The 17,195-nt window shown below is 41.5% G+C and overlaps 1 protein-coding gene across 2 annotated transcripts in view; it reads left to right on the plus strand.

Annotated features, from left to right (window-relative positions):
• The window catches only part of SPATA18 (spermatogenesis associated 18), a 66,704-nt gene that overhangs the window by 22,434 nt on the left and 27,075 nt on the right, over positions 1 to 17,195 (plus strand). For both annotated transcript variants that reach the window (XM_019526557.1, XM_019526558.1), the window contains exons 2-4: positions 11,147 to 11,252; positions 11,378 to 11,493; positions 14,094 to 14,212. In XM_019526557.1, coding sequence (XP_019382102.1) covers positions 11,147 to 11,252; positions 11,378 to 11,493; positions 14,094 to 14,212 — 341 coding nt within the window. The remainder of the gene's footprint in view (positions 1 to 11,146; positions 11,253 to 11,377; positions 11,494 to 14,093; positions 14,213 to 17,195) is intronic.

Consider the following 17,195-nt stretch of genomic DNA (forward strand, 5'->3'; position numbering starts at 1 on the left):
ACCAGGAACAATGGTCACAAGCTGGCGGAGGGAAGGTTTAAGTTGGACATCAGGAGGTGCTACTTCACGGTCAGGGCGGCTAGGGTCTGGAACCAGCTTCCAAGTGAGGTGGTGCAGGCTCCCACCCTGGGGGTTTTTAAGAGGAGGTTGGATGACCACCTTATTGGGGTCATTTGACCCCAGTGCTCTTCCTGCCATGGCAGGGGGTCGGACTAGATGATCTGCTCAGGTCCCTTCCGACCCTAGAAACTATGAAACTATGAAACTAAACATCAAGCCATTGATTACTACTCTCTGAGACTGATACTCCAGCCAGTTTTTTATCCACCTTTGAAGTCCATTCATTCAACCTATACTTCCTTAGCTTGCCTGTGAAAATGTTGTGGGAAACTTTATCAAAAGTCTTGCTAAAATCAAGGTATAACACATCCACTGGTCTCTCCACATCTACAGAGCCAGTCACCTTATCAGAGAAGGCAATCAGGGTGGTCAGGCATGACTTGTCCTTGGTGAATCCATGATGATTCGTCCTAATCACCTTTTCCTCCAAGTGCTTAGAAGTGGATTTCTTGAGGATCTGCTCCATTATTTTTCCCGGGACTGAGGTGAGGCTGACTGGTTTGTAGTTTTCTGGATCCTCCTTTTTCTCTTTCTTAAATATGGACACTATGTTTGCCCTTTTCCAATCATCTGGAACCTCTCTGGATCACCATGAGTTTTTGATGATGGCCAGTGGCTCTGCAACCCCATCAGCCGACTCCTTCAGTACCCTCAGATACATCCTGTCTGGCCCTATGGACTTGTATACATCCAGTAGTCTCTAACCTGTTCTTTCACTGCTGAGAGCTGCTCGCCTCTGGGCCAAGCTGTGCTGCCCTGTGCAGCAGAGATGTGGGTTTTCAGGAAAACTTTGAATTGGAAAAGTTTTCAGAAAATTTTCTGATGCCCTAAATAGAGTGTGATCTGATTTAGCATGTTTATTTTACTTCTATTTAGTAAACACAACTAAAAAAAATACCCCCGTGTGGCTATTGGGACATAAAATTAACAAGTATTTGAACTGAGATTTTTGTTTTATGAAAAAAATTAGATACAGCACACAATGTGGTTTAAATGTTATATTCAAAGCTTTATGTGAATAGAAATTATTTTTATTGGAATGATTGTAAAAATATAAAGACAATACATAATAGCATGTACTTCCCTTACTTAGTTTGTTTAAATGTATAAAAAAACAAAGGCACTGAAAACTTGACACACTAATTTTTAGCACACCCAAAGAACTGTGCATGATATACCATGGTTGTTCACTCATCTACTTCAACAGAGTTTAACTCTCTTCCACCGAGGACATTGCAGCACCTCCAGTTTCACTGTCACTATCGGTAGAATCACTTGCACGACTTACTAGTTCCATTTCAGAATCAGATTGAGGCAAATCTGATTCTGAACTGCTTGAACCACATTCTCTTTCACTAGAGGATGTTTTTATCAATGAGTCTGTGGGCAAAGGCAACTTATCGCACTGCATCTTCTTCACTAATTGTGCTTCTGACTGATTCTCCAGAAGCAAGAGATTTTGAGAATTAGAAACAAGCTTAGTGGTGCATTAATTTGTTAGTCTATTCCTCTTTTTGTCTCATTTGAGCTGAAAGCCTTCCAGTTCCGTTCAAAAGAAGCTGTTGTTGGTGGAATGCTTGGGATCCTTAGAGCAATCCTGGACAACAGTCAGGTATTACAGAATCCCTTCCACCATGTAAGAGGAGACATATTCTCTGCTGCCTGGCAAATTATGTCTTTGCTCCAAAGTTTTTCTTTTGTGTGGTGCTTGGCAATGTCTGTCATCATGGCTACTTTGTCGATATTGGGGACATACTTGGCTACTTCCATAATTGTATTGAGAGCAGTAGATAATTCATCTTCCGATAAATGTTGCCCTTTGTTGAGGTTCCAAAAGATTTGCTGCCAGGTGAACTGGATGAAAGTGAAATTCAGATCTCTTCGTAAACATTTGTTTTACTACTTTTCTGGATAGTTGAAGAAGGCAAAAGCTCATTTGGATTTTCATTCAGTTGTCTGACTATCTCTGGAATATTTGAAAGGCTTGGTGCATCTCCTTCAAGTTTCTTGATAGCCACTGAAACTGGTAGTAGCAAATTGAATGCTATATGAACTTGAACCTCAAACACATAGTTGTCGAGAATCTGCTTCCAAATGTTCACAGGAACATTCTGGGATACTGTGTTATCTACTGAAACACGCAGCAAACAGTTCTTTGTGTGTAGCAAACTATGTAAACACTTTGAAGCTGAGTGCCATCTAGTTTCTCCTGGCAATAAAAGTGCACTTTCCTTCCCCTGCTTCTCTTTCTGTAATTTCTTCAAAGTCTGATTAGTAACATGATGATTGTTGAATACCTTCACAATCATTTTGCACTTCGCCAATACTGTCTTCATTGTATTCACACTTACTTTGTCCTTTTCCTGAAGATTCAACCCATGAGCAAGGCGGCCAAATTCTAGGGCTGTGCGAAACGATTCGTTGATTTGGATCACTGTCCCAATTCAATTCAGCTGAATCTGAATCTAAAGATTCGATGCTGATTCAGAGAATCAGTGATTTGGCCATAGACACATCTTTAAATATTTTTTCTACATACTTCAAGGTACCAGGCAAAGCTCGTGAACGCTACAATGCTGGGGCAGATGAAGGAGTGCTGGGGGGGTCCCCCACATGCTTAGTGGCAAACGGGGAAGTGGACCAGAAGTACTTCTGCTCCATTTCTGGGTCCACTGGAGAGTGCTTGTGGGGGGGGTCCCCCCACACCCTCCTTGCTCAATGATCAGTTGCAGGGGGCCCTGGGTGCCCCCCCAGACCCAGGAAGCACCAGTTGCCAAACTGGGGGGGAAACCCCCCCACATGCTTTCCAGCAGAGCCAGAAGTGGACCAGAAGCACTTCTGGGTCTCCTGCTGAGTGTGCTGGGGAGCTCCGCACATGCCTGTGGGACACTCCATGCGCCCCAGCATTGCAACATTCACAAGCAGCCTGGTACCTTGAGGTATGTAAAAAAACCCCTAGAACATTTAAAGCTGTTTCTGTGGCCAAATCGATTTGGAGGGTTCTGATTCAAGTCGGAGAGATTAGAGAGTCCTCTGATTCTATTTGGATTTGGAGATTTGGCCTTTGAATTGGGTCGAATCAAATCAGGGACTGAAGCTTTGCACAGCCCTAATACACATACTGAACTGTGCTGAGCTGTGGTAGTACCACTGTCCCCCAGATAGTGCTTAGGAATCATTAAAGCACAGTTAATCCTTAAATGGAATGTGAAATACAAACACAGACAACTCAGTGTCCTAAAATCAAAATCTAGCTTTATTAGTACAACAAATATTATCTTGGCAGTTTCTGTATTCAGAGAGAGAAATACATTCAGTACAATAATCTCATCCAATCCCAGATATTACTTTGCTCAATAGAAAAGGCAGCCAATCAGTTCCTGAAAGCAAAGGCTGTGTCGTTGGCTGGGACAGTCCAGACAGCTGTTGAAGGCTGGATTTATGATGCCAACATGCTTAACTTCCTTGCTGCCCCCTTTTATGCTTTTCTTCAACTTCACTCCTTTGACTCTTCAGTTTTGGATTGGTCTCTCTGCGGTCAGCATACTGTCCATATTTTATCCTGTCAGCATATTCCTTTGTTCAACAGCCCCATCATGAGCACACCTCTTAATTTGGCCTTTTTCTGGTGTCTTACTTTGGGCATTGTCCATTGATCTCCCTTATCATCTTTCATTAACATATTCAATCATTTCATCCCTCTGCTTCAGCTGGTTAGTGCCAAATTCAGTTAGTTTGGGCTGGTAACAAGGCCATTGCTATGTTATGTTAGAAGAACTTCTCAGTGGTAAAAAAGAAAAGATATAATATAATGAGCACTATGAGCTCTACAAAAACAACTCAAGGCCAGCTGATAAACAAAATAAAAAAATTAATCAGGCTATACAAAACTTAAGCAATGATTAAATAAGGCTAACTATACACACTACTATAATTCACCACTCTATAATCAGGTGCAGCTTTAAAGCATAAAACACAACAAGCTACCCTAACAGCTGTGGGGTCACCATGGCTTGGAATGCTGCTGACTAACAGCATTAGGAAGGTTGGGAGGTTAGGAAGGGCCAGGGGACTCACTGCAGGCCAGACAAAATCCCTTAGCAAGCCAGCTCCAGGCCATAGGCTGTGTTTTGCCCATCCCTTGTCCCTTGGCTCTTCCTGGCCCAGGTACAGGGTAGGGGGCAGCCCAGGCCATGGCATGTGTGGTTGGTCCCGCTGACTCCTGGGCCCACGGGGCTTGGGGCAGCATGGCAGCTGAACTCTACTTCCTAGTAACTTAGTGGCAGCAGCTCCTTCTGGCTGCCACTGGTAGTGCTGCTGCTGTTGGACCCAGATGATTTGCCTGGGGCTCCCTGGCCTGTCCACCCTGCACCCAGTGCTGGGGGCATTAGATGGAGCAGCTTGGCACCTGAATGGGCAGGGCATACTTTGCTGGTCAGATGGGATGGAGTCATGGGTGGGCAGGGAGTGGTGTCTGGGAGCGGGACTGGAAGGTAGGGCTGGTGCTGGGATTGTGGGGCAGTGACAACGCAGGGCAAGCGCCTGAGTCCCAGGGTGGAGTAGTGATGATGGGTGCCAGCTCTGTGGGCAAGGACATGCCAAGAGTGGATTCTAGCTCTGCCCCAGGCCCTGGCCCTGTGGTATCATCACCCTCTGATCCCAGCACTGGTCCTGGCCCTGTCAACCCATCCTGCTCCCAAACGGCACTCCCACCCGCCTGTGGCCCCATCCAACCGGCTGACTACACCCTTCCCACAGTGGTCCTGGGCTAGTCTCTATGGAGACCCCAGGGCTAGGGCTGGGATTGCTGGATGGTGACAGCGTGGGGCAAAACCACTTGGGGAGTTTTGGTGACCTGTTGCAGGATTGAAGTTTCTGACCCAGCCTGGAACGGCTCACCAAAACACCTTAAGTGTTCCTTTTACCCAAATAATTGCCCACCCCTGCTGTCGATTTATGGTGGGGTCCAGCCTAATGAACTGGAAGGTAAATCATGAGCCTTTTGACTTTGGATTGATATCATGCATAGTTTTACTAGATATGTTTGTGTATATATGTATAAATAGGGTGTGGTGTATGTGCGCATCTCTCTTTCTCTCGCTTCTCAGTCTTTTGGGCTAGGATCAAGTGAGACTGGGAGTATCTGAACTCTTAGATGTCTGGGCCTGGGGCTTGCATGTAGGATGCCTACCTGCTTGCATGTAAGATGCCTGCCTGGATTTGTAGAGTATCCGAAGCCCTAGACCAATGGATCTAGGAAGGAGGATATTTGCCCAGTGGCAAAGCCACATAGACATGATTGAGCTCTGCTCAGTTGAATTTTGGAACTTAACTATTGGGTGTTGCCCAATTGAATGTGGAGCTGATTTGGCCTTGAACAAGATAATAATGAAAATAGTTTGTATTATATATAATCAGGTATTAAAGTGCTGCTTGAAAGTGTGGTTATGGACTATGTGTGCTAATGCTTGCAGCAGTTTCAAAAAAAGGTAACATACATCAACTTGGGGTGAACAAAGTGTATGGGTACTATATGCAAATGGTTACAGCCATGTTTAATTTTGTGGTCATTGTTTTCACATTTGTTCCTTGTTTCCATGTGCTCCAGAAGAGCAGGGTCTGGGAGTAAGGAGAAGGGAAAGAGGTTGCCGGGGGGAAAAAGTTGGGGGGAAGTAGAGAGCAAAGGGGCTACCTGACCTTCTAGATTTATTTTACCTCCTGTAGCAGTGGGAAGGGGACAAATTCAAGGCAAACCTCCAATAATCAGATTCTATACCTGGAAAAGTATAACACATTTATAAATTGTCCATATATAGAGTCTAATTATTGTTGGGGGGTAGGGGGGTATCTTATAATCAGGGTCATCTTCTATTCAAATAAATATGCTATTCAATTATCTTTGGTATGTGGTGCCTATGACAAATATTGTGGAGGAAAAGCATGGGATTGAGAGCAGTATAAATCATTAAAAAGGGCTGATGAGTTGAATGAGATGACCTTTCTGTTGTCCTCCCTAAAACTTTCCCTTTTATTTGTTAATTTTCAATAGTATGCACTGTATTTTTATTATTGTCTGTTTAGGGCTCTGCTTACCTTGGTTAGGTGAGAATGAAGTAACTTAGAGGGGGTTTAACATTTTTAATATTATTTACAAGTATGAAGGTATTACTCTTCCATAGGTTTTGAAAGATGACTATTTTAAATGAATATAGTTGATTGAAATAGCCGTGGGGATAGGATTGATTAAACTCTGGTTAAAGCATTCATATTTTCTTTTATTAAATTAAAATAAATAACCTAAAATATGGAACAATGCAGTGAAAGGGCACAAAAATCAGACAATTTAAAGCGGAGCACTTTTTGTTTGAAATCATAGAATTGTAAGGTTGGGGGGGACCTCAGGAGGTCATCTATTCCAACCCCCTGCTCAAAGCAGAACCACCCCCAGCTAGATCATTCTAGCCAAGGCTTTGTCTACCTGGGTCTTAAAAACCTCCAAGGATGGAGAGCAGCCTGAAGATGGCAGTCTGAAGAAAATTAATGAAGAGGGAGGAAGAGTTACAGGTGGGAGAAAAGTGAGAGCAGAATCTCCAGCCACCTTTCTGGGATCTTTCTGAGGAAGATAATTTAGTAACAGACAGAGTAACACAAGAGAGCATAGCTGCAGAGGGAATTTCAGAAGGAGAGACAGGTTTCAGTAAGAACAGGGACTGGAGGAACTCCCTGAGCTAATTAAGATTTGTTTAGCCCTTCAGGGCAGTGACAGTGGAGTGGATCACAAGCCAGACCCCCCTAAGCATCATCACATGCCACCAACTGAATGTACATTCAGGCCTTTGAACACAGCTAGTTATTTTTTGGCCTTGGACACAAAAGATCCTCCCTACAGAAGACTGCCATTGCTCCTGTGTCTTCAAAATTCCAGCAACTGTATCTGGATATCTTTAACTATCATTTCCCTGACCTGCATTTGGGACTGTTGAATCTGTACTATATATTTTATCAAAGTGCTCATTTGAGCACTTTGATACTTATCTGTAGTGCTTTAGCTCCTGCTTCAGTAGTTGTTTTTTCTGAGATTTGTCTCTCAGCAGCGCCCTCTTCTTTGTTCTTTTCTGTTTGTATTCCTTTTCTATTTTCCTTTCTCTATTTTATTTTCCCTCTCACTTCTCTTTTACCTATAGTTCCTTGTACTTTGGGAAGAAGCAGTTATTGGATTCAGAGGACTCTTCTGATACTAATTACAGCTCCACTATTAGAAATACCAGGCAATGATTTTGAAGAAGATAGGATCTTACTTTTCTTCAGTTATTACAGAAACTTTTAAAGACAGTTAAAAACAGTTCAGAAATGTAGCTTACAATTAAGAGATTCTTAGGACAAGGAACACTATCCAACAATGTTTCCATTTCTTTGTATTCCCTTTCTGATAAAGGTGTGGTAGACCACTTTTACGAGGCTAGGGTGGTTGTGCAAGGCTAAGGGAACAGTAGATATTCCCGGAGTTTCCATTAACTGTGTTATCTACCCTCTTGACAAGAGCCTGGCTGGACAAATTTATGGTACTGTAGTCAGAAACTTCAGATAAAACTGGAATATATTTGGATCAAAGTTTTATCATTAGATGGCCACAGTCTTCTGAATCATGTACTAGTCCATCAGAACCAAGAGTTGGGTGGAATAATAGAGGAAGTTTTGCTAGATTTTCTTCCCCGAAGGAAATTCTTGGAAGAATAAAGAAAGCTCAGGATCTGCCCTATATAATGGACACCTTATTTAGGAGTGTGTAGGGGCCTCCTTACAAAAGGAAAGGGTCCCTCCTCAAAGAGAGGGAAGAGAGAGGCAGAGAGGCTCCCCTTCAAAGGTGGCTTTGCTGTCAGCAACTAGCTTTCTGGTATCCCAGTCCGCATCTTGCACATAGTAGCTGGCTACAGTGCACCCAGAAGTGGAAAGTTCTTGAGCTCTCTGACAGCAAAAATGGAATGATTTTTTGAAAGGTCTTTTAAAAGTAAGAAGACCATAAAGTCCATGTAAACGTTCTTGTTAATTAATTCAGCTGATTGGTATCCAACTTTTATTTTCACCTCATAATAATCCTACCCTAGTCTCCTAGCTCCTTCCAACTGTTATGCAGATGCAAAATTTGAACTAAAGAATTGATGGACATAGTCATGTTATATTATAAACACAGAACAAAAAAGGCGGTACCTATCTCAGAAACTTACAATATAATAATGAGACAAGAGTCAGCATTTAGATGCAGACAGATGGAGGAATACAAGGAAACAATGAGGCTGTGTAGGTCAGCATGGTAGTTAGTAGTCATAGTATATCACTAATTTAACATTGTTAAGTTTTTCCATTTCCATCATGGCAAAGGAGAAAGTGTTTGAAAATCTTAACAGGTGGACTAAGGAGGCTGTCATAAGAGGCCAACTGAGGACAGGCTGTGCAGTGCTTTGAAAGTGAAGACAAACAACTTGTGTTTGAGGTTATAAAGAACAGGGAACCAAAAGAGGGAGCCAACATAGAGAGAGGGATGATCAAAGGAACAAGATAGAAAAATTATTTTTGCAACAGTTTTCTGGATGGATATGAGCAGGGCAAGACTGTATGTGGCATAGCCAGCAAAAAGGAAGTTGTAGTAATCAAGATGTAGGGCAGTGGTTCTCAACTTCATTAGACTCAAGACACCCCTTAAATGCCAGCTCTTCCCTCTTGCTCATTTTTTGACAACGGAAAAATGAGAGAGCAATTCTTTTGTTGCAAAGAACTCAGAAAGCCCACAGTAGGTCAGAATGTTTTTGACACTATAGATTCCTATTAGAAATCTGTAGGTCAGGGATGGGCAAAATAGGGCCTGGGGGCCGGATCTGGCCCACCAGACCATTCTATCCAGCCCACGGGGCCCCTAAAAAATTAGAAAATTAATATTTATTTGCTCCTAAGTGCCTATCAAAGATGACAGGTGTCAGGGGCAGTAGGACCCAGAGGAAGCTAGTGGCAGGACCCAGCAGCAAGGTCTACCCAGCCCTTGCCCCCCAACCAGAAACCCCTGCCTAGCAGAGGCTTCTGGCCTGGGACCATGGGGCTGTTCCTGTTTCCCTGTGCCGGAAAGGGAAATGCGGCCCTCAACAGTTTGCCAAAACTCGGTAAGCAGCCCTTCGCCCAAAATAATTGCCTGCCCCTGCTCTAGGTTCATCTTGTGAATCATGCATAGATGATTTTACACTTAACAGTGCTAATATTGCACAACACCCTTAAAAGAATCTTAGAGTACCCCAGGGTGCTGTGGCACCCTAGTTGAGAACTACTGATGTAGGGTCATAATCATAGGGGTTTTAGCTATGTGGATGGAAAGGGAAGGCTGTGTCTTTGAGATGTTAGAAAGCAACTATGGTATGTTTAGTTTAGAGAAAAGGAGAATAAAAGGGTTATGATAGCAATTTTCAAATATTTGAAAGGTTGCCACAAAGAAGAGGGAGAAAATTTATCTTTTTTTCTACAGAGGTAAGGGCATGAACCTGTAGCAGAGTGGTTTTAGGTTCACACACAGGAATTCTGAACTTTAGGAACCATAGGACAATGGCACAAACTATCCAGGAACCTTGTTTAAAATCTCTTTTATAGGCGATTTTCAAGAGTAGGCTTTATAAGTATTTTTCTGAGATGGTTTAGGAATGTTGCATCTGGCATTTGAGTGGGAGTCGTATTAGATGACCCTTGAGGTTTTATCCAACCCTATGATACTATGAAACGCCATGTCTGGATGAGTGTGGATGTTTGGTTCCTTGGGGACAAATGGCAGTGCACCTTGTCTCTCACTGCTAGTTGTTTCTGGGGAATGCCCATGCCATGCATGCTCTGGCACATGGCAGATTACCCTGGGTGGGATAGGAGAGGCTGGGGCCAGCACTAGACTGGCCCCAGCAGCCTTGCCTAGGATACTGGGGGCCTCCCAGGGCTGCAGCAGGGGCAATTCTGTCATTTGGAGCCTGGCTGGCAGCTGCAGTGCACTGCCCCCACATGTGCCACTCCACCTTTTTTGCATGTGGTTTTTTTTTTTGATCCCTGGATATCCAGGGGTCACTTTCCCCCTCCCCCCCATACTGCTTCCTTGTGGCACAGAAAACAGCTGAACATGCAGTATGTAGTGCAGCAGATGTGTCTGCAGCATTACATGCTGAATGGTCGCGCTCATCTGAATGTGGCCAAAGAGTCTACAAGTTTTAGATATTGCTGAAGATGAAGACAAAGGTTTGAGTTGAAGATGGTGTTTGGGTCATGTGATTGAGTGACATGCGGGAAGTATCAAGTGATGGAACAATGAGGTAGTAGCGTAGAGCTCTTCACTACAGTTTTAGTAACAACAGTAGTGTCCTGGAAAGATTTCAGTTTCATTTGAGGCATGCATTCAAATCTCTGAGCTAGCTGACTGATTTCTATATTTTTTTTTAATGCTTTTTGTGTTAAGGACATAATGCTAGCTTCTGTTGGTCAAATTGTGTTCTGGTACATAATTAAAAGCTGCATGAAATCACATGAAAGCCACTGTTGAAAAACAACAAAATAATCTGTTCAGTGTATTCCATGTAACATGTAGAGTCATACTTGGCATGTGTATAGGGCATTATATCTAATGATTTAATGGCCTATTTAATGTTTTTAAAAGGTGGTAAATTTTCATGGCATTTCTATGAGATGTAAATCTTATTATACCTACTTTATGTATAGGAGAAGCTAAGACAGTCATGTAAGTTGTTTCCATCTGCCAAGTCCTCGATAGAGAACAGAACTTGGAAGTCTGACTCCAAACCTTCTGATCTAACTATTATCATTACATGCTTTTCTCAATATTGAGAGCATGTGAATATCCAGCTATGGTATATTGAACATTAAAAAAAACCAACTGCAGACATAATCTGAGAAAAACTTCTGATGTCATGTTCAATGTACACCATAACCAGAATTATTTAGAGAGGTAAATACCAAATATCTCAAATATTTGAATGCTGCTTCTTTACAGATTAACTCTTGTGATCAGAATCTGAACCGATGTTGTGAAATCATAGAAATAAACTCCATGATACAGGGGCAACTCTTCACCATCCTCAATCAAACAGCCCGAGAAGGTGAGAGTGTTTTTGTTTTTGGCCCCAGTCATTAGTTCATACAACTCCATTGTTTTTTTTTATTGCTGGCTAAGGATTTATTTATGCATTTTTCTCACGTATTTCTGTTTTATGTATTATCTTAGGTGGGCATTATGCAGGTGTAGAAACAATAAAATCTCGTCTTTTGCCATGGCTTGGAACTTGTTTTTCCAGTGCTGCTTCAGGAAGGCCCTTTGAAACCAATCTCTCTCTCATTCAGGTATGCACATTTTTAAGGGAATAGAATGACATTGATTAAAAGCTTTCCTACAATTAAGAAAGAATCTCTTTTAATAATTGTCTAACACTCTCACAGTTTGCCTTGTGACAGTTAAAACAATTAGGTAATTTTTATAGTAGCTTTAAGAGATAAGTGGAAAAAGTCATTGAAGTTAATTGAACCAGACTGGCAAACCAGGGCTTATGCTGTTTCACAAAGAAAAGTGTTTTTTGGTTTTTTTGGTTTTTTTAATGGAGTATTTTGTCTTGTTGAAGAAATGGGCTGTTTTTGAAAATGTATATATCAAGGTTAAGATATATATGTTAGTTCTAATCTTGCATTTTTGTAGGAACTGCGGAGGGGTTGAAAGAGGAGTGGCCATCAAAATGTCATGCCATTCAGTCGTGATTTCTTTGTCTCCTATGAAAAATGAAGTTTGCTTGGCATTTATATTTTTTACATTATTTGTATGAGTTTTTTTGTTTTTAATAGCAATTAATATAACTCATACTACTATAGTAATCCTAGCATTAAAGGCAAGGATAACAATGATGTATATTTCCTTAAATTTAATGTATTGTGCAGCAGAAGTTAAAGAAGAAATGGCATTAATGACAGTTCTACTGGAGAGGCAGATCCTCTGGAAGAAAAGAATTATATTAGCTGATGGTCAGTTTTAGGGAAAAGTACCATATTTTCTCACATATAGTGCACACCTTTTTTCAAAAACCAGCTGCTGGAAATTTAGGTATACATTATATGGGAGAAAATATGATAAGAGCAGTTTCTGCCATTTACCAGACAGAAGTGAAAGTAAATTCTGCATACTCCACAAGGAGAAGAACAATGAGCAGTTTCAGCTCCCTAGGTGCTATTACTTGAGTGCTTACTCCCAGGAAAGATCTTTTTAATTCATTCTGCCTTTCAGGGTTGTAAGATCTGCCATTCTGCCTGTAAGGGCTGCTTACAGATGTGAACCCCACCCCACCAAAATCCAGCGCTTTACTTTCATCTTGGCATGCCCCCATGCCAAGCACAGCACATACCCAGAAGAGAAAGTGTGTCAAGTCTGACCTGGCTCACCCAATGTCTATACAGATTGCACGATTCAACGGGGCTTTTTGGTACTTTTAGCTATAGCTGATTGATCAGCTATTAGATAAAAGTGCCCAAAAGCCCTGCTGAAGTGTAAGATCTATACAGATGCTAGGGAGCCAGGTCAGACTGATGTGCTTCCTCTTCTGGTAAAGCACTGGATTTTGTTTGTTTGCTTCCATGTCTGTCAGTGGCCAAGGTGCTTGTCTTATCCTGGGATGCACTATATGTGAGAAAATACAATGTTGAAGACTGGTACTTCAGGGTCTGCTTAATCCTCCTGACTTTTTATTTTATTTTAAAATGTTATTAGTTTATTATTTTAAAATTTAAAGGGAATATCTCTCCCAAATAAGTGAAACATCACATCCTTAGGAGCTAGGATACATTTTATTAAGCTCTCTTGATGGTTAAATTGAAAATGATGATAGAAAGAATCTGGGTGTTAACAATAGTTTTTTCAATTGCATTTGCACTCCAAATGAGCACTTTTAAAAAGAGAATTAAAGACCATTACACAACTACTAGTCTATTTAGAACTGTATTGGACCAAGCAGAGGTCCTCAGACAGTTACATGTACAAAAACATTCTTTTCAATTGTAATAGGTTTATAAAATTAAAAAACCTCTTGCCTTTTTTTTCTGTTTCACCTATACAATAATGTATGAAAAATAAATTCATAAATTAAAAAAGCTCAAAATTAATTGTTGGAACATTTTGACCTAAGAGTTTATAAAGAAAAATTGTGGACCAAAGTTTGATATGGGTTTGTGCGCCTATTTACAATGCATGTCTTCTAATGAAACGGCAAAGAAAATGAGAAGCACCCCAAATGCATAACTTTTTGCTGATGTAATTTAATTTCTCTCTCTTTCTGTCTTGTGCTCTCTGTGGCCTCTGCTAGATGTTATTTATGTAGTGCTACAAAATTTGTAGCATTACAGAAAACAAAGTGTTATGGGCAGCCATTAGTTAAAAGCCCCCCTGGCTGGAGCCAAACAAATTCATGCTCTCTGGTCAGAGGGTGATAGGGGGCTGCTCCTTGGCTCCCCCTGACCCCTTGCCTCTTCTCCCAGAATTTTAAAGGTGTATGAGCAGCTCAGGACTGGGAAACAGCTGACTGGGGTGTTTCTGTTTCCTAGTTACGCCCCCTGCCACCACTGCAAGCTGCCTTGTCCCTGTTGCTGTCCACCTATTCAGTGGACAATGTGTGTATGGCAGCTCATTGTTGTGAGGGAGAAAAGGAGAGCAGAGCACTGTGGGATAGTGGAGGGTCTAAGACCTGACCACATGTTAAATTTGTCTCTGCACAACAAAGAAATTGCTGTTTGAACCAGCAGCTGCTTTATCACATTGTTTGCCATTTTTGTGGTGAATCACTGTTTCAGAAATATTCTTTATTGCTACATTTGAGAAACCCACAGATTTTCATAAATGCCAAGGGAATGCTTTATAACTTGAAGGCACAGTATTCCAAGAGTGTGATATCTGTATTTTGTTCTAGGATTCAGTTGAGAAAGAAAGGCAGCTGAGAGAATTTGCCAGCACAAAGAACTATGAATTGCAAGAGCTGGAGAAAGAACTGAACTCCACACGTTTGCAGCTCAGCCATGTCCAACAAGAGTAAGAGATCTATGTATTTTTTCAACACAGTTTTTTTTCGCATAATATCTCATTTTGATTTGTAGAATGTTGCAAAATGTTTCATTTTGTCTGGTAATGAGAATTTCAGAACATATCTAGAGTCTGCATTTTCTAAATTTGACTATTGGATTGTATAGCAAAGGCATTAAAAGTCTTCTAAGAAAATAATGGAAACCTTAGATTATCTACTTGTTTGTAAAGTTAAAATTTAAATTGTTTTTGTCTGCCTCAGAGACAATAGGCGTGGCAGGAATAAAACCTTTTGTACAGAGGCAGATCCAGGGTGAGGGGAGGTGCACACAAATCTTGCAAGAGTGCATCCGGTGGGGTAGGGGGTGCTGGCAGTGACAGCAGCATTTCTAGTCGGACAGTGCTGAGGGAGTCAACTGACTTCATGGCTTATTATAGTGTACGTGATCCCTGTTAATGACTGTCTTCTTTTTAATGATCTTGATGTTTCACCAGTCAAGCTATCTTTTGTTTTGCAATTCTGCTGCCTGTTAGCTGCTCCTGGTAATGAAGTTCCTATTTCACAGCCCTGCAGATGGTTTCTAACTCAATCCAGTCAAGTTACATTGGTTTTTACTTCACTCTTAAACTGAATGATACAGGCCTAAGCCCCTAACATATTTGTAAATTTTCTGGTTTATTTTTAACAGAAAAAAATGTCTTGTTTCATATTTGATTTACCTCACCATGTGCACCCCCTTTTAAAAATTCTAGATCTGCCATACTTATGTCTATATTCTGGGTAGACTTATTCAATACAGATTCTGTACTATCAGTTGCAAAAAAAGTGGGGAAGTGCATACTGCATGTACTATATATCGGATATTTGCAATATGTGACATTTGATCTAAAAAGGGTGGCTGAAAAAATGCTAGTAGTCTAAAAGAATGCCTACTCAGAAAAATGCTCCTCAGTAGCTAGAAATATTAAGAAACAGAAAAAAAACCCTCATACAAAAACTCTCATGATCTTGATCTACCAGGATTTGTCTTCATTTAAGGACTGGGGCAGCTCCTGTGCCTTTTGTGAGCTGTATCATGTGGGCAAGTCTTCCAAGATACTCGCCAAGGTATCAGCTTCTGCAGGGCAAGAGATGCACAGTTATGCATCGTCCACCTAGCAGTACTCTAATATTTGGAAATAATTGTCCTGAACCCACTCCTATTGAGGTCCATTTCAAAATTCACATCGACTTTAATGGTACAGGATCAGGCCCTATCTCACCAAGAGTCCTCCTACATGCATCAGATAAGATGGGCAGCAAGAGATTTGAGGGACACACTTCAGTTGCCTCAGGAATATGTGCTTTTTGCCACAAGTTGTTTCCTTTCAAGTGTCAGCAGTGGGCAGTCATAATGGTAGCGTCTCTGTGACACTGAAGTGGCTATTTATATTTATATATAGTTCAAATTGAATATGTTTTGAAAAGTCAAGCTATTTATCTGAAGTCTAAGACTTTAGCATTAGCAAACAATTAAGCTCTTATTTGCTCACTTGAGCAACATACTATCTAAAAATAAGATTTGTGTAGGTGCAGTGTAGCTCTTCTTGTAATGCTTTCTGTATACATTTAAAAAAAAAGCTGCAAAGAATTAATTTCTCTGCAGGTTTATTTTTTAACCAATTATAATATCTTTTTGTCCTTTCATTGGAAAATTCTTATTTCACCCTAAGCCAGCAATTTTTCGACTAGGGTACTGAGGGATCCTAGGATGCTGCCATATCCTTTGAAAGGTACCTTGAGGTGTGAGGAGATAAGCAGATGAGTGAAGGGTCAGGCTTGTCCCTGCCTGGCCAATCGCCTATCCCCACTTCCTAGGCCATCTGCAAGGAGTGGCTATAAATATATAAGTACTATTTATATAGTAATTATTATACTATACAGCCCTCCTTGCATATTGTGTGTGTATAGTTTTTGAAATTGGGTGCCACTCAGTTCACAGAAGCTATGAAGGGGTGCCTCAAATCCAGTGAGGGGTGCTGCAGGTTGAAAAAGGCTGAGAACCACAGCTGTAGGTAATGTAGAAATAGGTATCTAAAAGAAGAAAAGTGACCAACCTGGAATTGGAAGCAGGGGTGTAGACAGTTGGTTATACCAAGCAACAGCTTCTACCAATACTGGTAGGGAAAAAGGGAAGGGACATCTGAAAAGGAATTAGAACATACTACCATAGTTTTCTTCTTCAATTCAAACTCTCATTGGCCATGAAAATTGCTTTTAGTTTCCATCCTCAAAGCTTCATAAAACACCTCTAGGCAACATATCTGCATAGTTATTATTCTTCTGTGTATACATTTCCTTATCCTTGTACATTAATGAAGTAGCTAAAGTATGGTAGGCATACGGGATTCTTAATTTTTATCATATATATCATTTTGTAAGTTGATACTAGGATGGGAGAGTATTCTAGATTTCATAGACATTTGGGCTGGAGGGGACCCTGGAGGATCATCTAGTCCAGTCCCCTGCCCCAGGGGCAGGAAGTCAGCAGGGATCATAGGATCCCAGCAAGATAAACATCCAAATGTCTTTTGAAGGCGTTCAAAGTGGGCGCTTGAACCACCTTCGGCGGCAGTCTGTTCCAAACCTTGGGGGCCCAGACAGTAAAGAAGTTCTTCCTTATGTCCAGCCTGAAACGGTCACAGTGGAGTTCATGACCGTTTGATCTTGTCATCCCTTGGTTGGCTCTGGTGAACAGTCGTTCCCCCAGATCCTGATGAACACCCCTAATAAGCTTATAGGTGGCCACCAGATCACGCCTGAGCCTGCGCTTTTCCAGGCTGAATAGCCCGATTGCTCTCAGTCTCTCATCATAAGGTCAGTTTTCTTGACGTCTGATCATGCGTATGGCTCTCCTCTGCACCCTCTCAAACTTCTCCACATCCTTTTTGAATTGTGGAGCCCAAAACTAGATGCAGTACTCCAGCTGTGGCCTCACCAAAGCCGAGTACA

This window comes from Gavialis gangeticus, unplaced genomic scaffold (assembly GCF_001723915.1).
Source record: "Gavialis gangeticus isolate Ggan-Ray unplaced genomic scaffold, GavGan_comp1, whole genome shotgun sequence".
Classification (NCBI taxonomy): Eukaryota; Metazoa; Chordata; order Crocodylia; family Gavialidae; genus Gavialis; species Gavialis gangeticus.